The 23,718-nt window shown below is 43.1% G+C and overlaps 1 protein-coding gene across 1 annotated transcript in view; it reads left to right on the top strand.

The window, feature by feature from the left end:
- gli3 (GLI family zinc finger 3) overlaps window positions 1–23,718 on the top strand; it is a 94,614-nt gene that overhangs the window by 58,319 nt on the left and 12,577 nt on the right. Inside the window, exons 5-10 of the mRNA XM_078280310.1 lie at window positions 10,998–11,203; window positions 14,621–14,782; window positions 18,463–18,664; window positions 20,271–20,490; window positions 21,596–21,709; window positions 22,648–22,788. Coding sequence (XP_078136436.1) covers window positions 10,998–11,203; window positions 14,621–14,782; window positions 18,463–18,664; window positions 20,271–20,490; window positions 21,596–21,709; window positions 22,648–22,788 — 1,045 coding nt within the window. The remainder of the gene's footprint in view (window positions 1–10,997; window positions 11,204–14,620; window positions 14,783–18,462; window positions 18,665–20,270; window positions 20,491–21,595; window positions 21,710–22,647; window positions 22,789–23,718) is intronic.

A 23,718-nucleotide genomic window follows, 5' to 3' on the forward strand; every position in this document is an offset into this window, starting at 1 on the left:
TGTTTTCAATCCCTCGCTATACAATCTGTTGATTCGTTTTGGTAGACATTCTTATCTCGATGGCTGAAATTACATTTAATTGCAGTGTGGACAAATGTTTTTTTGAAACACCCTGCTGTGTGTGGCAAAGCCAAACAAACTTTTCAAAATAAGGAATTTGGAACCGGCGCAAGCGGTGAAAAGTTGAAGAGCCTTGATCTAAAACAAGAAGTGTTTTTCCATGTGTGACACACCTTCAGATACAACCGGGTCCTCTGACACCTGGACCCGTTTGTTATGACTTGAGCTTGTCACACTCACTGGCTCCTGTTGATAAACCTATGTTATCACTCCAGCAGCGTGGAAGTGATACGTGCCTACAGGGATGTACTGGGTGCTTATATGTAGACAATGTGAGTGTGACTGAAACACACAGGGGGAGGAGACGGATAGTCATGGGTCTTCAACTGGACAGCGAGTGTGTGTGTGTGTGTGTGTGTGTGTGTGTGTGTGTGTGTGTGTGTGTGTGTGTGTATGTGTGTATGTGTGAGAACTGACTCCGCAGTATATGGGAATGTCTGGCACGCCTCCAGAAGTATCCCACAGAGAGGGAATCCTGCTTGATGTGACCATGAATAGAAAGCTATCCCCACCTCCCGAACCCACCCATGCCTTTGATGTCAGGGGGTCACACAGAGCCCTCACAGCTCCGGGGGAACATAGTTACCCTGAACGCCTGGCAACCTCACTGTGCCATGCCAGGCCCGCGGTCTGCTCTGCCCAGCCGGGAGGAAAGAAAGGGCAGAGAGGAGGAACCTTGGATCACATGGGGAACAAACTGTTCAAGCTCCTGAAATATACAAATAAGAGTTCCTAGGATTATAAGGAGTTCATTGCAAAAATGCAGATGCCAGAGATTGACAGATTAAATCTCTGGAACATCTGTTCTGTTTGCTCCAAGAGTGTGAAAGCCTTGTAAATTTCAAAAATGTTTTTTTTCAAAAAGCTAAAAGTACAAGCATCATCTCCTTCTTTAACTTAATGGGAATTTAAGCTAAATGGTGCATTACTAAAGCTTAATATATAGTTGTAAATTTTAAGGGATACTCAAATACTTTTCCCGGGGGCCACTTTTGCAAAATGACAGGAGGCCAGGGACCAGTAAACAAATATTCATATTGTTTATCAGTTAAAATAAATAAACATTAAAAGGCCCATAAATCATGTTTCTTTAAAAAGGATTTTTTTTCTTCTTTAAATGAACTGAGATCAGGTGCACAGCCTCGTGTGCGAGTTCTTCCCGACGACCCGCAGAGCTGCAAGGTCTGTAGTAAATTGAAAATGCAGACTTCCCGTTTGCATTCATTGTATATATCCATTGTAAAAAGCATCAATGCATTTGTTTTGGGTGTAATAGGCCACGTCTATTTTGACCAATCAGTACAACATTTTAGGCGTGGCCTCAGGAGTGGCCCTGGATCGTACACTCCACATTTTGTAAAGATCGCATGAGCCCTTTATGAGATATAAACTTTTCTTATTTGTAGTGCCCCCTAATGGCCAGTGTTCGCATTCCTAGTTTACATCGATTTATTTTCATTGTGAATACGAAATTGTCAGCGAGCCAACCGGCACTGTAAGTTGAGCCACCCAACATAAATTAATTATCACTGGACGACACAGTAGCTGACATGAGATACCATGTGGGGCTGCAAGAACTGTAATTGGTCAGCTTTGGCTACTTGTATTTTCTCCTACAAGTTAATGATGCTGGTAGAGATCGTTTATTGTGAAGACAACATGAAGGACACATCTCCACTGCAAATCCTCTGCTCACCATGATCCCCACTCTCTATTACGATGAACGAAACGCACTGGAAATGTGACGATGGCACAGAAAAGTCCCATATTCAGTAATAAAACAAGGCGGACCTTCACTGTTGCTCGTGAGTGAATGAAAGACTGTAAACACAGTTCTTTAGGGAATATAATTAAAGCACTCTACAGCTACAACACATCTATCTATTGTTGCAGTGGTGCTATCAACGGGTGAAATCCATCACTGAACTATAAATCAAAACCTGAGCTGGAGGTATCTGTGGCAGGAAATCCAACTGTCAAGCCCAACTTTTAAGATGGTCAGCACAGATGACAGATGCTAAAAGTGTTCACCATAACGAAAAGTTTTAACACTTAGAGCTCCATGACATCTGCTGATGAAGACCATAGGAAATGGGAACGGTAATTTCGGGCTGTTAGCATTGAAACCCAAATCATTAGCCTATTTGACAATAGAAACATATGTCAATGCCAGCTCCTGTATTATGCACAGCCTACATTGAAAAACAAAATAAACAATTAAACAGAGAGTCGAAGGTTAAAGAAAGTTGGCTTCTTAAAGTAATTAATTAATTTCATATTAATAAATGTCTCTAGTCATTACCTATTACCGAATGAGGTAACACAATGTTGATTGAGCCTATGGCCCACTGATGCATTTTCAGATTTACAAACCGGATTTCTGTGGCAGCATTCCCAGAAAAACACAAGCGGCACCCAGCAATGGTTGGTCCGCTAGAAAGGGTAAGCGGGGCTAAGGGATGACTAGAGACAATGAAATGTCAGTGTGAAAGTGAGATCCAAAAACAGACCTGCAATTACCACTTGTTGCCAAAGAGAACCAAACTGAGATCTTTGAGATTGTAACTTTAACATTGCTGGCAGTTTCTATAGATTTATGACATAGCAATCATCTTTTATTTGCCATTTGCATCACACCGTGTGTCCACATTGCAGTGTTTTCAAGAAGCTCCATTTCATGGGGAAGAAGTTGTTGGCTTAGGTTGGAAAAAGATTTTTTTAAATGTATCCACCTTTCGTGGCGTAATGTTAATTCATTCTTTTGCCACAGCAGGCAGGTCCAGAGGCCAGTCGTTTGACTGAAGGCAGGCTAGATCTGAAAGTAACATGAGTTCAAACTGCTGCTGTAATTGTCATTACTAATGTGGAAAATGAAGTCATTGGAATGTGCTTCATTGGCAGAACTTAATGAAGACTTTCCAACTGAATCATTAGGAACCTAGAATATATATCTACCATCCTCTGTTTGTGTCTCTGTCTGTCTGTCTTCTCTCTCTCTCCCCTTGTCTCAGCTCCCTTTCCTCTCTCCTTGAGTCTCAGCTGGCTCTGTTCCTGTGGCCCTTTGATCTCAGTGAAAGGGTTTGGAGCTTTAAAGTGCTTCTGTTTCCGCTGTCAGGAGCCCCTCTCTTCCTCCTCTCTGGTTTAGGCTTTCATAGCGGTGGCAGCCTTGTGCTGTGGCTGGGTGGGTAGGAGTGGGGGTGCACAGGGTTCTATGAGGTGGTGAGATTGAGCTGAGGTTGGAGGGGGAATAGGTGTGTGATGCTGTCAGCCTCGGTCAGGAGAGGACCTGACACCTGACTGATCCCAGTTCCCTCCAAAACCACAATTCCCACCTCACTCAGCCCCTTGTGGCCACAGGTGTAATGTGTCAAGATAGATGGGTCTACATAGGTTGTATTTTTGTGCTGCCTATTCTTCCTGTATATTTCATATACTATATGAGAACATATAGTGTACATCCTTCCATATCACCTTGAAATATAGTTCAACCTGGCTGCAATAGCATGATTGAGTCAACCAAGGACGCAAACATCTCCTCACTATCCGCTAGTTGCCTGTCCACTGAACGCACTGTAAAAAAAACGTGGCCAACCTGCATCAAGAATCATAACAAAGAGTGTTCCAGCCAATAACGGACATGAAGGAGTTGGGGATGGGGTTTGGGGGGTTAGTGCGCGGAAGGGAGGGGGAGGGGACGGGATAAGGAGGAGGGAGGGGCGAGATTGTTTGACAATACTTCGAACGTCAACAAGAAGTAACGTCACCCAACATCCCTTAGAGCACCTTTAATTTAACGCCTACAATAATAAGGTACTATTTTTTGCATCTGTAAATGTTGTTACCACCTAGAGCTGGAGAAAATCAAATATCACAATATTTTTGACCAAATACATCAATGTCGATATTGCGGCGATATTGTAGGGTTGACTATTGGTGCTTTTACAAACACAATGAGTTTTGATAAATAATCACCAATAATGTGGATACAGTGACTAAGTGGGTGAAGGCAAATAATAAAACAGCTAGTAAGTCTGGTAAGTTCAGAAAATCACATCACTTTACTGTACTGCAGCCTTGAAAACCAGGAAAAGACAACTTTGTCTCATATCAGGATATCCAAAATTTAAGATGATATCTAGCCTCTTTATCAATGTCGATATAATATTGATATATTGCCTAGCCCTATTACCACCAATGTCTTAATCATAATACATCTTAAACTGCTGTGCATTGTTTTAGCGTTTGAAAAACCTTTAAACTAATTCATCGGTTTCACAAACTGGACTTTCCGGATCGTATTTAATAGTCTTGGTATCGTTATCTGAAGCAAAACATAATGTGGATTTGTTCTGCCAGTCATGCAGGTACCTCTACCTCTTGGTCAGCCACTGAATGTATGACACATAGGTAGATATGAAGTTAGCTAAAGATAGGCTCTCATTTTAGCTGCATGCTCATTATTTTCATCATGTAGACTGTTATCCCAAATTTGTTGACTTTACTAGAAATTTGCGTGGAAACCCGTTGCCTTAAACCGTCTAAGTTATTACATAAGGTGAAACTTAACAGGTCGGTAAGCTGATGAGGTAGACAAATCAAGTGTACATTAGTAGTCATTACTAAAAATCATTAGTAAACATAAATATAATATGTTGTCTAAATTTAGCATGTTAAGTTAAACATGCAAAGAAACATTACAAACAGGATACTTTTCACTACCAGAGAAATAACTTGTTTAAATGTTATTTTTCCTTTATGTCAGTATGATTTTGAAGAATAATGTACTCAGCACATTAGTTCCAATATAAAAGCAAAGTAATCTTCCAATGTATTACACTGCATGAAAGATTCAGTCAGAATGCAAAGTTAATAATTTATAATCTGTGTATGTGCTACTGAACCTTTTCTCACTGCCCAGAGGCCATCAGTCCCCACCCGGGTCTCGGTCATGGTAACAATAAATGTAGATAAACACTAAATCAACCACACAAAACGAAAGCCCAGGTAACATAAATGCACACCCAAAACATTAACAGAACATTATTAAAAAGCACTTTAACTAGGACAAATACCATTCAGAATTTTTTTTCCCATGAGCCTTTGCATCGCTTCAGTATAGACAAAGCCCGTCTACGGAAAGCCGTTCCACTCCCTATTCAGCCCAGTTGTACCGAATTTTGTTGCAGTTCCACCAGAGTTCCACTGGGGGTGATCGCGGTCCAGTGCTAAATGAATGGGACTCTATGGAGCTAGACGGCTAAATTTGTCTCTTTCGCCCGATTGTCGTTGAGAAATCTCAGATTTGATTGTAGTTTTTGCAAGTTCAACATGGATTATAGGTCAAAAGTTGAATGAACGAGTACTTGTGTCCTTTCGATTTCTTACAGGTTGAGTCGTTGTTGCCCATAACACGCTAGAATTATGCTAATGAATGCTGATTGGTCAGTGAAGGACTGATTACGATTGGAGATCCCGCTTGACGGCATCCAAAGCAGAACCAGAATGTCAGAGTGAATATTTCGGCGTGGTCTTTAAAACATTAGCAGACCTCTTTCTAGCACGTGTATTAACAGGGAGAGGCTAACTTGTCAGCTGTGTTGTATTAACAGGGAGAGGCTAACCTGTCAGCTGTGTTGTATTAACAGGGAGAGGCTAACCTGTCAGCTGTGTTGTATTAACAGGGAGAGGCTAACCTGTCAGCTGTGTTGTCGATGCTTCGAGAGAACAAAGGAAGCGACTCAGAGCTTGCCGTAAAGCAGTATCTCTGGCCGTATATGCGTATGACGTCATTGACATTTTAAAAGGCTTTTTAGAACAAAAAAGCAACTTTAAAAAAATTCTAACACCCAGTAGTGTGTATTTTCTTAGCCTCCCCTTTCGAATGCAACATTCAAATTACTAGACAAAAAATGATATCCTGAGAAAAGTGGATTTTGAGGGGTATAGCTCCATAGAATCCCATTCATTCTGGACTGGCCTGTGAGCCCCCCTATATGGAACTCTGGTGGAACTGCAACCAGTTCAGAAGCCCGAAGTAACGAGAGAGTGGAACTTCTTCCCTTATTAGAAATTCTTTGGTATAGAACAGTTCAAATGTCCCCGCCCCTCCCATACAGACACTTAACATCCTTAGGTATCTCTGCTTAATATGATCTGTGCACTGCATACTTAAGATGATTATTACAAACTGGTATATAATGGTAATGGTAATATGGTTTTCAACAAAACCTCAACAAATCTGGGTTTACAGTGTAGAAAAGTGCGAGACAAGACGTGCATCTAATCAAGGTAACTTGAATGTGTAATTCACCAACATAAAAAAAACTGGTGGTTAAGGCATTTAAAAACATCTATAGCCACAATTAAGTGTCAGTAGGTCCTCTAGTAAAGTAATTGTCTGTAAACATGGAGTTTGGGTGCCTATTATGACAGGACTATACTGTCATGAATAGTGGAACAGGTGGACCTAAATGCAGGAGACTGCAGCAAACAGGAACCTAAAGGAATAACTTTTTACTTAAGGTTCATGCTGGCAACACAAAACTGATCATAACAGAACAAAACCAAGGTTCAAACAGAGACTGAACTGAAAACCAGGGACTTAAATACAAACTTACTGGAGAGGGGATGACGTGCAGGTGGAGAGATGGGCTCAGGTGAGGGGAATGAGGTGATTAGGCAGGGAAACAGGCTGGGAGCTGATTGGCTGGGGGGGGAAACTCTGGGAGCAGGGAAAGACTAACGAGGCTGATTCAGAGCAGGTGTGTAGATGGGCAAAGGCGGGAAAGGCAGCACAGGAACACCGGAGGAAAAACACAGCAAACAGAAAAACCAAAAACAGTCCAGTGTTCACAAAAAAGTCTGAGGGTATCTGTGCCCAGAGCCAGACTGCGACATAAACTATTTTATATAAATATATACCTGTTTGTTGTAAACACGTCAGATCAAGTCAAAGTAATTCTAGAACTCTATAATACACAGGTGGCAATGTTAGTGTTTCCCCAAATTAAGACCTGCATTCCTATTTCTATTGCTTCCTTTTGCAAAGTTGAAAATAAATATGTTGGAAGTATTTCCATTGTCTTTCACTCTCAGTTGTCTTTGTGATTGTTAATGGCGATTTCTTAAGTTGGACTTTGGTCAGTATCGTGAGTTTTTCTTTTTCCAGTCCAGCATCTGTGGGTGAAAACATGATGGTCCATGAACATTCACAGTTGCTGGATTATTGGCTTTGGACTTACCAATTTCCTGTACCCTGTGAAGCACACATCAAGACATTTTAATTTCATTTCATGCATAACCATGTCATGCTCGAGCTAAAAGTATTTTGCAAAGCACGGTTCCTGTTTTAGCAGACCGCTGTGTCAATACTACCAGGTCTAACTGCTGCACCACAATGATACCTTCTGTCTTAAGTGAAGTCATCAACCTTCACCACAACTGTGTGTTTCTACTGCAGCTTTCACCAGAAAAATTATTAGTGTTGATATAACCTTGTTCCAAACAAAGATTCAAGGCCTGTTTACATGAGCACACACCCCTCCATGAAACCTCAAAATCCTTTGGGGGCATATTTACACTTGGCAAGTGTGTATTCATCCGGTGAAAAAAGACGACAGTTTAAAATCCACAGACCGCCCCGTGTAAACATGCGATGTCTTAAAGAGGCGCTGGCTGGTTTAAGCGAGGCCACGTGAAAGGAAATGGCTTCCATATGTCAGGAGCTCAGCCTTTCCTTGTGCCCTGTTTGCAGAATGTCTTCTTTTGAGGGTAAATAGGAATTAAAAACCTATGATGGGAACAAGAGGAGTGAAGGAAAAGTTTTTTTTCTCTGGTGAGGCAGAGAAGCCTGCGGTACAGCTTTGATATAAATCTTAAATCAGGTGTAACTAAGACGCCACTTCTCTGGCGCTCACACCTACTCAAGCACACACACAGGGTGAACATTCCTGCACACACACTGCACGTTGTCAGATTACTTCCTTTCGTCATGTTGATTAATGTATACTGGCAGATGCTAAGGCGATCACGGCGAGCACTGGAGAGAGCAGCTGAACACGGAGGATCGGATGCTCTCTTGCTTTTTGTCTCACAAGTACAGAGACGACACAGCGCACTCCTCCAAACCATCCATCTCTCTCCTGTCCTCCTCAAATCCCCTCACACCTGGCTCTGCGCCCCTGGAGACCTCTTTTTCTCTCCTCCTTCTCCAGCTCCGCCTTTCTCCTAAGTCTTCTATATACGTCCTTCCCTCCCAATTCGTAGTCCATATCTTCACGCATTCACTCCTTCTCCTCCTCCTCCCAACTACTGTTCATGGTCTAACTGTCTTGCCTCCCTCTCGGCAGCCCTCCCTCATATCCTCTCTCCACACCTTTTTTTCCTCTCCAAACTTTTCCTTTTCACCTTTCAACAGGCTGAAATCACCCTCTTCCTCGTGCCACCATCTTCCTACCAATCAACACGTGTGCTCTTTCTTTTCTTTTCTTTAGTTTTCTCTTTTCCCCCCTGGCTTTCCAGTAGGACTCTGTTATTATTCGCTAAGTTAATTGAAAAAAACAAGCCAAGCAGAGGCATTTAGCCACGGCCAGTGTGGGGAGATGCAGCCAATGCATGACAGGGTTAATCAGTGTCATGGCAGCCAGAGTGGGTGTCTGGCTCTCCTCAAATAGGCATGTGGAGGGCCAGACAAGGAAAAAAAAAGTCTTGAAATCTTTCTACCTTCCCTTCTGGGGTCTTGTTTCTACATTGAAAATGTCTAAAACGTCAAATGCAGTCATTTCAGGGACATGGACATATTTGTCCCATATACTTTGCCATTGAATGGGCCTTTATACATCTGGTAATTTAAATGTATTTCACTGACGTGTATTTTTGTGTATAAAAATGTCAGGTGCAGGATGTGATTAAAAAAAATGACAATTGACAAATCAATGACAAAGCATGTTTTTTTGTTTTCCCTCAGCTGCACATGTGCCCCTGCGCTCCTGTGTGTGTGTGTGTGTGTGTGTGTGTGAGAGAGAGATCCATGGTCAGCCATGTGACATCAAAGTGAGCGCCACTCTGCAGCTGTGTTGTTGATCTTGAGTAAATGACGCATGTTATGGTGGTGTGTGGGCATAAGACTTGCTCATCATAAACACATGCTCTTTCACACGACTGCAAGGTTGCCCTCAGCGTGACTTGCTACTCTAGGTGTGGAGGAAGTAAAACGACCTCTCTGGGGAATCTTTCGACGGGAGACGTGCAGAAACACAACAATCAAATGGAGGTGAAAAAAATTCCATCACCATTGTGTTGCGGTGTCAGATACGATCCCTTAATCTGTCACCTTTGCACACTTTAGCAACGAGGCTTTCACTGAGACTTCCACTCCTGAGAGTAAGAGTGGCTTTCACATACACCTGCTTCAGCATCACTGAGACATGTTGTCACACACTTATGAAAGCCTTTAAAAAAACACCCCATAGCTCCTTTGGGCTCATTACCTGAAGACAAAAAGTTTGTATGTGTGAATGTCTGTCTGTGTGGGTATGTGTGTGTGTGTGTGTGTGTTGTTTCCGCTCCTCAGTGCCTTAGTCAGTATTTGCCCTGGCCTGAGCTCTTTCATTAGGAGGGCTGTGAAGTGGAGGGACGGAGGGGCTGGTAGGGGATCAGGGGAAGGGGCGGAGGTTGTAATTGGGCTGTTCCGCTCCCCTGGCCTTGCTCAAGGTCTCTGTGAGACGAACTCTGGGCCATGGTCTCTCACTCTTTCTCCAGTCTTTTCCCACCCTCTTCTATCTCTCCTCACCTCCTTCTTAAACCCCCACTTTTCCCTCTCCCTCCCTCCTTTGCTTTTCCTCTCCTTCTCCTGGGGTCTTTTGTCACAGTACACTGGTCCACTGGGGAGCCACAGAGAAGTGGAGGGGCTAATTCAGTCTAATCTCTTAGCCTGTTAATGTCTGGCTGATATGTGGATTTCTCCACATCCTCAGGGGAAGGCCTTTGTGGTGAAGGCCATCATTATGAAGTTTCCTTGCCCTCCTAGCCAATTATAAAAAGGGACACAAATTAGTTCATCTCAAACTTGGCTCCTAAGAAGTTTTCTTGATTGTTCTCAACTTTATTTCACATCTCATATCATAGAGACAATTTACAGTAAAGATTTTGGATTAAAAAAAGAATAGCCTTATAGTGCTCGTGTTTTCTATTTTAAGACAATGATTGTGGATCTTGTGCGAGACTTGCTGATGGATTTTGTGCAACATTGTAGCCGTCATGTGCAATTCTGTACACGGTTTCTGCCCAAAGCCAAGTTTGAAGCCATCTGAGTAAAGTGGTGTAGCGTTGCTTGTCTGGCGCTAGCCAGCGGTGAGCTCGGTCTAACGTTTCCCTCTGATTAAGACACAGTGGTGAAAGCTGCCTTTGATCTGAGGAAATGTCTGCGTAGGGAGCAGTTGGAATGCAGCGCTCTCCTCTCTGCCTTGCAGATGGAGGGAGAGAGATAGTGTCACAGTCCATTTGCTTGGCCTTGCCACTGCCAGTCCTCCCATGGTAGTAAAATCTGGATGGTGAGAGCCTGTCAGGCCTAATGAAATGAGCATGATGTTAAAATTGTGGAATCAAGTGGATAATCAATGTTTTGTTAACACATTGTTAATCAAATCAAAAGATCTTATTATTCCACATGTGGTGACTTAAGTAGTCTCAATCAATCTTCACGTAAACTGTAAACTGCTTTCAAATGATTATCATCCAAAAATGCATCCTATAAGCATCAGTGTTGACAGAAATCACACATTTTTCTCAGTAAATGTGTGTGAATGCTTTAAGTTCTATTTTGAGTAAATATGTATTCATGTTCTTTCTATATTTTCTTTTCTTTTGTGTGTCTGCAGGCCTCCTGGGCTGGCAGGCAGTCCAGCTTTCTCAGACATCTCCCTCATCCGGATCTCGCCCCAGCGGAACCCCTCCGTGGGGGCGGAGTCGCCCTTTCACCCGCCGCACCCCTACATCAACCCATACATGGACTACATCCGCTCGCTCCACAGCAGCCCCTCCATCTCTGTTCTGTCAGCCACCCGGGGCCTCAGCCCTGCAGATGGTGAATAAAGTGAAACATACACTGACGACTCAAAGCGTGATGCATCTACACACTCACAGCACATGGTGCACACTCAGCACACACATGCACATCTGCACACAACCCCAGCCAAGCAGAAAGGGGCGACAAAGACCCTTAAAAATGATTGTCGAAATTGACTAGTGAGGTTCGATTGCTATTAGCGGGAATCTCGATTCTCTGTATCCCTTTAATTCCTGTTTGAGATCAGAAGAGGTCAGGTGAGAGGCAACTAGATCCATCTCTATTAAGACCCAGGGGTTGGTGAGATGTTATCTGAGTGAGGTAGGAGGTGGATGGGAGTATTATGAGTGTGGCGCGATCCGTGTGGGTGGGGGTGCAGGTTGGAGGGAGGCTAATCCTTTTGATCTGTGAGTCATGTCAGAGACCTCTGGAGGATGCATCAGTGAGCGGCAGGGTCACGTACAGTTACAACGCTCACACCGAGGGAGGATCGGATTCAAGTTCAGGGTTGGGGGGCGTTATGTTATGGTGTCCTACAGGGAGCATTTGTTTCCTGAGATCTAAAGATGGATTTGGACTGGGAAATCAATTGAAGTGGACACCGGATGCGGGCTAATGATTAAGAAAAACTGATCCAAAGTAATTTCAAAAACTATTTAAAAGGAAAACTCACACTACAATAAATGAATCATGTTTAGCAAATTAGTGTTGTGTGGTGAAATGAAATGACTGGTAGCAATGATGTCATTTTACTAATTAGTAGTGCTAAAGTGGGAGGTGGATTAAATTTCAGGGACTGATTACACTGATTGGGCAATGCCAAGGTGCTCTTGAGCAAGGCACCGAACCCCCCCCCCCCAACCGCTCAGGGCGTCTGTTCAGCAGTCGCAGCCCACTCTCTCCTTTAGTGCATGTGAAGAACTTGAACATGTGTGTGTGTGTATTTCAGGCCTGCGTGTAGTGTGTAATGACAACAGAGTGTAAATTGTAATTTCCCCATTGGGGATCAATAAAGAGAATACAATTAAAATTAAATTAAATTATATTAAGACAAAATCCCACGTATTTGCCATTTCCAGCTTCGCAAATGTGAGGATTTGCTGTTTCTTTTCTTCTTTTTCTTTTTTCTATTATTTCACTGTGGACTTTGGAATCTGTGATTTAAATATTGGTATTTCTTAGACATTGTGTAGACTAGATAATTAAGTGGTTAATTGCAAAAATAAACAACAGAAAAATTAAGAATGAAAATAAGTCAGTTGTTAGATACAATCCTATTGTAGTATTTTCAGTTTTTTTTTGTTTAGGTACAAAATGCTGCAAATGACCACGCCATAAAAAAATTAATTTGCCAAATATCTACATTCAACGTTAACGTGAAATGGCCTGAAGACCTTTTACGGCCCTCGTGTCATCAGCCATCGACACTTTGGCACTTCAGCAGCACTTTAGCTCCCCACCTTGTGTTGAAGTGTATTTCTGAAACGGCAGATAGCAGGGGCATTTCCTCTACACCAGCACACTCCACTTCATCTCATCTAGGTCTGTTAAAAAGCTGAGTGAAGACTAAGAGTCTCACTCCACCCCTCTCCTGCTCTCCTGCACTCCAACATCACTCTTTGCGACCATGAAGAATATACTTAAGCTCAAACTCTCTACCCTCCAATTTTCCATTACCACAACATAATGTGCACCAGTCTCAGCCTGCTTTAAATCTACATAGTTTCTCCAACCTACCACATGATCCCCTTTCAGCTCATAATGCTGTTAATTGTGAATGAGGCACATAATTACTCCTTTAATCAATCCAGTGATTAATTAACCCATCAGCTTTTGTGTTGTTAGTATATCACCACGCTTACAGGGAGCCTCCTTCTTCAATATGCAATTTTTGTTCCTACCAAATACATTATACATTTGAATAATGAATTCATTAACAGAATCTAATGGTGATTTAAAGTGGGTGGGAGTGCCACCCTCTTGCTGCCACACATTTGCTTTCACATCTTTTTTTTTTGCTCCTCACTCACAACATTTCTCTCTTTACTATGTGAGATGGGGTTCAGAGGTAAGCTTGCCCCTGATCCTATTGTAATGCTGAAGGAACACCCGGTGGCTCACCAAGTCCTGAGGCACGTCTCTGCCTGAGTGCCACACTGACAGCCTGCCCCCACTTCCCCCTTTTTGCCCCCAGGATCGATCTGGGATGCCAACGTTTCTGATTTAGAAATTCTGCAAAGCCCTTTTCTGTGCATGTTGGAAACTGAATGGGCCATATTATGGTTGAATGCAAAAGCAAAGCTAAGGCGGAACAGCAGAGACAATTAAGAAACTCCCCCCTTCCACTGAAGACATAATACCCAGATCGAATTAATTTAGATTTTTTTCTTTCATTCATTCTACCAATCATGGATGCATATTGCAGGCGTACAGGCCAGCATTAAGAGGAAATCTCCTCATACAGCCTTTCTTTATTTATTTTCTTTTTATTTCTTCAGTTGGGGTGGGGGGGAGCTGCAGCACTCTGTGGGTCTGAAGTGAACCGATTCTATATTTGCATCCAAAACCACAGTGTTAGTCTTTTCCTCTCTCTTTCTTAGAATATTTGCATAAGGAAGCCCACCACCAGATGTTTATTTTTAAGCTACGGTTCAAGGACTTACAGCACTCTATAACTATGGGAATGACTTGGAAAAAAAGAGGCATTTTGAAAAAAAGAGAGAGAAAGTGAAGTGGAGGCAGAATCGTCTGCTATGGCTTTGTGCATGCAGATACGTCTGGGAAGATTTAGGCCTTTTGTTTTTCCATAGTGTTTAAGGGAGCACAGTCGAGGAGCAGGTTGCATATCTGCACACTGCAGCCGTACAACACACAAGCACCTTCTCTGGCAAAAGATGTGTCAGCCCACATACTCTTACCCACACACACACACACACACACACACACACATATATATATATTCACTCTCTTTAAAGTGATCAAGGAACAGTAAGAAGAAGAGAAAAGGCTGTTAAAGAATTGTATTGTAAGATGATCAGTTATGCTGTGCTTGGCATGAGTGCATCAATCAAACACTAATGCACACTCACTGTAATCTCTGAGCAAGCATCCGGTAATCCCCAGCGAGGCTCTCCACTTCAGGTGATGCTCCCTGTGCAGCTGTTTTGCTTAACTTGATGGTGTTGCTAATGTGCTCATTACTGTTCTGCTGAGCTGATTATCATTTAATGTAAATGAACGCAGGTTTGTAATGCGGTGCAGGTGCAGGTGCTCTCCTCCATGTTTTTTCCTCACTACCTATTTATTTCAATTCCTCTGTTCTTTCTCGACGCTCCCTTCTACAAATACCTCTATACCCACATCTCCTCATCTGTCTCCTTCACTTCTTGGTTACCTTGTTTCCTCTTTGCTGACCCGACCGTTCTCCTGCTCCAGCCCCTCACACAGGTCTGACCACAGCCGAGTACTACCACCAGATGGCTTTGCTGGCGGGTCACCGCAGCCCTTACACCAACGACCTGCTCCCCTCTGTGGCGTCCACAGCCGGCGCCAGCAGCGCCAGCGCCCTGCACATGGAATACTTGCAGGCGATGGAAAGTAAGTCTGACTCATGACTGATAAATAGTTTATGACACGCACGCAAGCCCATTTTATTGTCTCAGGAGTGCTGATCCAGGACCACTGTTGCACAGTATTATAACATGAGGTCCAACTGATCCGGGCTCAGCAGTTTGTGTGTGTGAGATTTACAGACCATGGGAGTTTTCTGAACTTAATTTCGATGATGACAAGTTCAGGTTCTTGCTCAGTGGGATTAATAGAAGAATAGATTTCATTTTGGTTATTTATAAAGGCCAGTATTTACATATCGTCGCTGTGCTATGAAAACCACATATCTCTAACTGTCAATCTTTTCATGAGCTACAGTTTCATCTTTGTGACAATGCATATTTCAATAGATGGTAAAAATGGTAAATGGTTTATTCAGCGTGTGAAGAAGAATACATTTCTCAACTCATAAAGGAACGTGCAATCCCTTATTTCTTTTTAAAATGTCAAGATCACCAAAATTGGATATAGATACATAGTATTCAGTGGACGGCAACGACGTGCATTTGATTAATTCTTTCATGTATTTCATTAAGCATTGAAATGCATATCAAACCATTTCAATGCGTCGCGGTTAAAAACCAGACTAAACATGGTAAAAAATTAGGTTGCATGTTACTGATGATACAACAGCATTCAAATCACTGCATTTTGATAAGTACAATATCCTAACTACACATTATAATGTAATTATTGAAATTATTTATATACTTTTAGGTAAATCTAAAAACAAAATTTTTCAACCAGATGTAGCCCAGCAGCGGATTAAAAAAACACCCACCAAATCCATGCCTCCTGGGATCACACCTTTAAGTGTTATGAGTGCGTACCTGCACATTATAGCATGGGTGGCCCCAGTGGGAATTGAACCTCTAAAGTGCACCTTCACAATACACCTCCCTTGTACTATATATAGATCAAGCTGCAGCTCAACCACGGCGAGGAGGGACCTGCAACTTCACTTTGACATGATTTAAATGAGCTATTGTCTTAATATGTTGCGCTCAGGACTGTGTGCAGATGACTTATGCTAATGAGTTATTTTAAAGTGTAAATAGGAAATTAAACGCACTGTGAATCTTAGAAAGGTCAGACAGCCTCACCCCACTCCCTTTGATGAGAATGTATTTAGTCAGGCAGACGCCGCTTTCATGGAAATCCGGGGTGAAGTTCCCCCATTCCTCAGAACAAACTAATTAAAACTAGCCAAACTTGTGTGGGTATCAGAAAATTAATTGCTATTAAGTGGGAATTGGAATGTCCCGCCATTCATCACTGGAGAAATCCTTTCTTCTGTGTCACTTTTTAAGATTAATAGACTGAAACAAAACAATTAGGGCCAAATTTAAGTGGAGATGCGATGCTCCTCACTTAAAAAACGCCTGTGATCATTGCTGGTAATAACTCATCATGTTTCAACAATGTGTGTTCCGATGCCTGGAAAATTAACACTTTAAAGCTTTGTTGGATTTTAGCAAAAAAAAACATACAAAGAGAAGAGTCTATCAAGAGGCTTTTCGCTGATAATCTGGGCTACTATGTTGCTGCAGCTATTTTAGTCTATTTCACATCAGTGTAATTACCTTCAGAGAGAGTTGTGCTAATGAAACAATGGGCCTGTCCTGCCTATTTGTGCTTTAATGGGCTATTGTCTATGTTCCTGCTGCCTAATTAGTGCCATAGCTCTCATAGATCACTATAGTAAAGTCTGTATTTGTGGTCTTTATTAGTTCATTTTAATTGCTATGGTATCTACTGATATGGTGTTTTTCTTATTAATAGGCTCACTTTTAGTAACATTTTGAACACTAGAACAAATAATTGATACTGTGGAAATTGTAGTAATCTTGACCATTTAACAACAAACCATTTAAATGTAGTAATTGATTAGACTTATTGAGCTGTAATAAAAGAAGATTGCCAATAATTGCATCTGTCTGCAAAATTGACTAAAACGCTTGAAACGCAAAAAAGTGACACGGTCTTGTGATTTGAAATCAACTATAAGTCCAGGAATAGGCTTACTGTCTTACGCAGAATATTTTTTTTCACTCTAAAGTATGTTTTTTGTTGAACAAAAAGAACAAGTCCGGTCTTATATTTCTTATATTACATATTCACACTTCAGCCCTCCCCTGTGAAAGCGTCCCTCTCAGGTGGCCCCAAATTGTGTCAGCAAGGGTTCACCCCCAGTTTTGGGAGCCAGCTTTTATTTCCAACGCCGTCATTCTGGCCTGTCTGAACCCTCCCTGGCCACAAGAATTAATGACGCGGCGCGCAAGCAGCCATCCCGTCCATAAATCAAGAGGAAATTAGAGGGACAGTTCCGCTATGAGCTAGGACGCTCCTCTCTCCGTCTCCCCGGTTGGCCGATTTATCATTTGGGCTGTGCATTAATAAACACCACTCCCATGAGGCTTTGCAATGGTGGGACGCTGGCTCCTCGGCAGTACCCCTCTCTCACTTGTGGTGAATTAGGAGAATTAACTCGTGGTTGATTCGGCTTGTTTAAAAAGTGTCAGGTGTGTCAATTTTCCCTAAAACAGGATGATAAAAAGGATTGTATATTTTGGTTTAAAAATCTGACATTTCGAGGAACTGCATTGTATTTAGCAATTGTGTGCGCTCAGAGATTTGTATGTGTACATGTATGCCCCCTCTCCAACACCCCCTTCACTAAGACAGATTTTCCATACAATGACAATGTAAAGGGGGCGTTACTCTCCTTACAGCTTCATGTGATAGTTGAAACTCAGGCCTATGTATGCCAAAACACCACCGCTGCCACCACATTCACATCCACACACTCTGATTACCATGTGAATGGAGCGCTCTGTAATCGTTGGATGTGTCAAACGAGAGATGGAGCGTTTACGTTTGGGAGATGGATGGATTGTGGGGGACGTAAATATGGAGGGGGGGGGGGGGGGGGGGGGGTTATCGGGGCTGCGTATGCTGGTTTTGTCTGCCTTTATAAAATAACTCAAAATGTTTTATTTCCAAGTCTTGAGTCACAAAGTCATTGTGTCAGTTCATGCACAAAGCGCGACATCCCCTCAGCGCTTTTCCTCCCTCCTTCCATCTCCCTCGGTTTTTTCCTGTCTTGTTTGTGACATCTCCATGTGAAAAGACAACAAAAGTCATGTTTTAATCTCCACCCGTGGCTCATTGTATGTGCAGAGAGAATGGTTGCGCCGTTTCCGCCTTTTACCTTTTCAAACCCCCTTTTTACTATTTCCAGTCAACACTGATTGCATTTGAATAACGAGTCAAATTGGACTTGATTAAATATTACCATACACAGTCAGAGCATTTCTCCAACATAAAAGACATGTTTTCTCATGGATGAAATGCAAGCAGTGCATCAAGTGACAGCTGAACACTCATTCAGATGAGCCTTTTGTCTGATGATTGACAAAAATGTCATCTGTTAGGGTTAGATTAGGTTAGAGTTTGGATGAAGTCAAACAGAAATCCCGTATAAACCAGCAAATGCTCTTTTTTGATCTGTAACCCATTTGTATGTATTTAGCTGATGCTCTTCTCTGATAAAAACATGAATTGAGTGAGCAGGTTTTCTACAGTTTTAATCATTTTAACCTTTAACTTCCACAGTCATTCTTTTCCAGAACCTTACCCTGATCTCCTGCTCTTTTCTCATCCTGCAGACTCTCGTTTCTCGAGCCCGAGGCTGCCATCGCGGCCCAGCAGGAAACGTCCGCTGCCCATCTCGCCGCTCTCTGAGCACAGCTTCGACCTGCAGACCATGATCCGCAACTCTCCCAACTCTCTCGTCACCATGCTCAACAACTCTCGCTCCAGCTCGTCCACCAGCGGCTCCTACGGTCACCTCTCTGCTGGAGCCATCAGGTAATCAGAAAATTGTTCTGCATGAATTTTTCTTAAAGCTCCCGGGTCATTATTACGATTATTATGGTTATTATGATTGTGATCATTGTGATTATGATTTTTTTATTATTATTTTCTTGGTTGTAGCTCAGTGCTGATGTCATCAGGGTTATGTCGGATTGCGCTTGCGACTTAAAATCTTTAACTGAAAGCCTGCACTACAATCAGAAAGTGTGGGGTTTGAAAAAAGTTAGCTTTGAAGAGTTATAGGGGAGGTGTGATGACAAGACACTATCAAGTTGCAATATGGGAAATGTAGGATCCAGTTTTTCTGGAGCTTGACCCATATTATGGACCAGAAATCAGGATATTTCAGCCTTTGCTGCTTCAATTTGGATTCCTTTTGAAAAATCTGTGGGTTGTGAGCCCCCAAATGTTATGAAAGTGCATACCAAATCACTCGATTACCCCTTTAAAGTTCTAAAAAATAACTCTTAGCTGTCAGGATGTCTTTCGGGAGCTTTGATTAACTGCATTTCTCTCAAGGTGGTCATTCAGGGACTAAAATGTGCCAATGATAACTCAAACAGCAGCATCTCCCCGGGGGAAATGATGTTGTAAATGATTTTCTAATATCATTGATTGTTGTTTTTCATACACTGCAGCATGCATACTATTGCTGTAGTTACAATGCACTCTGTGTGAGCGAAAGAAAGTGTGTGGTGGAGCGAATAAGAGTATGTGAGTATTGTCCATGTCAAACCCCCATGTGGGTGACGATCTCCCAGCCAGCCAGTCAGCCTGCCTCCCCGGCGGCTCGTGTCAGTCATCCGGCACACCTCATGGTAACATCACATACATCACGCCCCGGTACCAGAGGTTGAGCAAAGGGAAGCAAAGGAAAAGAAAAGAGAAGGGGGAAAGGAAAGATCCATCGCCCCACCCACAGCCATTGATCAGCGATCTGTAAGAAGAGCCTAATCAATCACGCTGCACACTCAGCCACTGTCCTAGTGACAGGGCCCAAATAGCCAGAGCCAACAGACTGATGAGTGATATGACAAGCGGATGGGCCCCCAAATGTGTCTCGGCTCATTGATTTCCACTCGGCTCGTAATAAGATCAGCAGACATATGGGTCGCAGCAAGAGAGAAGCGTCAGAGCTCAGGATGAATGGAGGCCGCTGCTGTCGAGCCACACAGATCTGTGTTTATCTGGCGGTTCACCTGTGGTTACACAGACCCCAGAGGAGGTTTGGTGGCTTCTGGGATTTTTAGGATAAACAAAGTTAGCTCAGGTTGAGGGAACCGGGAAAATAATTTGGCTTTATTTACATGGCTATACGACACACTTCAGATTGTTTATCATCTGAATCTTTTGCCCAGTGGAAGAATGACATACTGCCTTACGCAGACCACATGATAATTAACTGTGTGTTCACAAGCTGAACATTCATTGGCAAGGATTTACATTTGTTCCAGCATTACCACACCATCTCCTGTCAGATTGTCCTCAGGGAGGAGAAGCTAGCCAGAACAATCCATTTATTCACTGTCTTTCCCCTTTTTTGCCTCCAGACTGATGTTTTAGTGAAGTTTATGATTATTTACCCTTCTGCTCTCTCCAGCCCAGCGTTAAGCTTCGCCTACCCTCCAACTCCGGTGGCTTTGCACATGCACCAGACACTGATTGGCCGTCAACCGGGCATCGTGGGCTCTGCCTTTGGCCACAGTCCACCCCTCATCCACCCGTCGCCAGCCTTCGCCACCCAGAGGCCCATACCTGGCATCCCCCCCTCCGGGCTTAGCGCCAGCGAGCGCTCAGCCCTCTCCAACGACTCCTCACAGGTGAGAGCGGCGGCAGGCGCCTGTGCGATTCATCATCACAGGTAATAGATAGCGGTGTCGCATGCCAGCCACATATCAGCGTAACGCAGCGAGCTAACATGGTACAGGCAGGACCCCCCCTCCACGCACTCATCTCCTGGGAGTTTCCTCCTACTTGTGTTGTCTCTTGTTTTAATACTGCCGAGCACGGGCCCAGAACGTGCCTGCAGCAAACAACAAGGGGCTTGTTAGCATAGAATCCCACTGCTGACTCCATTAATCACGAGAGAGAGAGAGAGAACAAGGATATAGAGAGGGAATATTGACATGGATGGATGAATCCAAAGGGGCTTTTTCTCTCCATCCTCAGCCTCAAATGTGCGGGCCCACATCTGAAGTAAATATTCAATGTTTATTACCCGTCCTCCCTGCTGTTTCCCATCGCTCGAATTTTGTGTAATCACGAATGAGGCCTCACTCAAATTGGGCACACCAAAATTGCTTTTTTCCTTCTCCTGAATGAATAGAATATTGCTTTGGGGCTACGGACAAATCTCATATGTTTCAGCGGAAGTATGTAACATGTTACAGAGACGGACAGGATCACTACAACTCTGAGAGTCCTGTGAAAAACAGCAACATTAAGGGAGTTTTACAAAAACCAAGAGGCTTCCTTTTCCAGAGCCTACTTGTTAATTCTTTTATTCTCATGAGCTTGGTATGTAACAAGAATTCCCCCCCGAGGGCAAATTTAGACCAAGGCCAAAGTCAGGTCATCCATTGGTTCAGTGAATGGTTCATTGAATTGGTCCATTAGTTTGTTTTAATTGCTGTGATTAGAGGAGCTAATGTGATACATTGAATTGCATAGTTTTTCATTTGCACAGTTAAAGCTCTTGCCTGGGACTAAGGATACAGAAATCATTATGGTTCAAACACACTTGTTTTTTTTCTGGCTTGATTAAGTAAATGATTGATTGACTTATAAGCATCACATGCATTTTTAATGATACTATAGAGGATGACATAAGAAATATCAGTAAAATATGATTAAATTAAATTATCTACAGAGTCAAATCCATGTCAAGAGAGGTTTGAAATGATGAAATATTTTCTGTTTCCACAGACCAAACCAACAAGTGAATCTGCAGTGAGCAGCACAGGAGACCCAATGCACCACAAACGCTCCAAAATGAAACCCGAGGAAGAGTTGCCGAGCCCAGGCGCAGTGAGCGTACAGGTGAGGATCGCCTGCACGTATCACTCCCTGGCTCCATAGTATATTCTTCAGCTATCTGGCAAACAGTATCACACTGCAAACTGGTTGATAAATCCCGGAATTCACCAGCCACGTTTTTATTTTTAGATTTTTCCACTAGAATAGGAAGCCCATATAATGACTGCCAAGGTGGCCGCAACAATAGACAAGCTTACCAGCCACAGTTTGTATTTATTTGCGTGCATTTGGCTGTTTCTTGGTGTTCCCCTCTCTGCTCTTATCAGTCGCTGTTTCCGAAGCAAAACAATTCATTGATCTTTGGGAGACTAGAAGGAAATTGTTTTTGCTTTTGGTTAATCAAAATTTTAAGTGGCTGGAGAAACGAAAAGAGAAATGTGATAACAGTAAGTGTTTGAATTTGCAGGAAAAACCTTATTATCCAGGCAGCAGCAGATTCAGCCTGAGGTGTGTGGTGGAAGCCCACGCTCTCCTGTATTAACCCACACCAACTCTCTGCTCCATTCAGGCTCCTAGCGGTGACAGTGAAATATGTCTGGGCTAATAGAGCAACCTACGGCAGGAAAAGGGGGTTAGATTCCTCAAATACTCGCCCCGGTCCTGTCGTATAACAACCCCCCAAATACAGAGCGGGGCTTTCAGCGCTACATTTCCGCTCTCCACACTTTTTCCCAGGCAGCCAAACAAGGCCAGATTCACAGGGGCACTGTGGCTGAGACCTGTGACCAAATCATTTTTGGCTGTGCCTTAGATGTAAACCAGCAGGGCCGTATAAAATTACTTTTATGACGGATTTGGATGGACTGTTGTCGAGGAGAGGAAGGCCGTTCCTGTAGCTTTTATACTTGTATGTCAAGCCTGCTATTAGGTAATTGTGTTACATTTATTTACATTATTTTCTTGTTTTTTGACCTAGAACTTTTCCCACTGTTGTTCCGTAGGACCATCCAGATGGGATGACCCTGGTGAAAGAGGAAGGGGACAAGGATGAGAGCAAACAGGAGCCAGAGGTGGTTTATGAGACAAACTGCCACTGGGAGAACTGTTGCCGCGAGTTTGACACGCAGGAGCAGCTAGTACAAGTGAGTATCGCACATTTAAAAAACAGTGGCACGAGCTGCTCATTTGAACTCTAACTCCAGCACAGAACACTTTATTTTCCACGTGAAGCTGCCCCGAGCATTTCTGTATAACTCGATATCCAGAAATTCTGTGAATTGTGCACAGAATGTTATTTTTTTTTAAATGATTTAAACAGAAAGGCAAAACATCTCCGAAACAATTACTTGCTTGCTGCTGTTTAGCAGATGGTTTGCATTTCACTCTTTGCTGTTGCCAGAGAAGTGATCACACTGGACCCCAGTTGTTCCTTAGGAACAGAGTTTCTTGTAGAGAATCAGGAAGACACGACAGGGTGTTTACAACTGTAAGATGGGTGAAGACTTACATAAAAGGCTTTCTCGTTGCGGCTCAGAAAACACCCACCAAAACTACAATGTCTCTTGGTTTGTATGCTGGGAGAGTTTTCTTTCCTCAAGCTCAGTAGAGTCCCAGCAACATCAACTGCAGCTGTGCTGTTTTGCACAATGCCTCCTATCAGGCCACAACCCCTGTGCAGCAGCAAACCAACAGTAGAGTCGGAGCTGCAGTCGTTGACTGATACTGCTGCTGGATTCCTGATTGGATCCAGGGACGGTGGTAATGGGCTCAGAAGCTGGAGAGCACATCTCACAGCTGAACGGTGCTAACTGATTTGGCGGGTTAAGCCTCCCAGAGTCAGGATGTGAGCTTTGTGTACAGCGCTGGACCGGCCTTCCTCCTGTCTGTTATCAGAATGCTCACACAGCCACGGGAGATGGACGGCTCTCATCGTAAGGCGCCCAAGGGTTCACTGTTGAGCTAAATATTAATGACATTATGGTCGCGTCACCCCCCACTCTTTACACTGACACTATTAGCTCTGCTGCTCTTTCGCGGCCTGTGAACCTCTCACCCATCACCCTACTGAGAGA

Source organism: Sander vitreus, chromosome 22, assembly GCF_031162955.1.
Source record: "Sander vitreus isolate 19-12246 chromosome 22, sanVit1, whole genome shotgun sequence".
Classification (NCBI taxonomy): domain Eukaryota; kingdom Metazoa; phylum Chordata; class Actinopteri; order Perciformes; family Percidae; genus Sander; species Sander vitreus.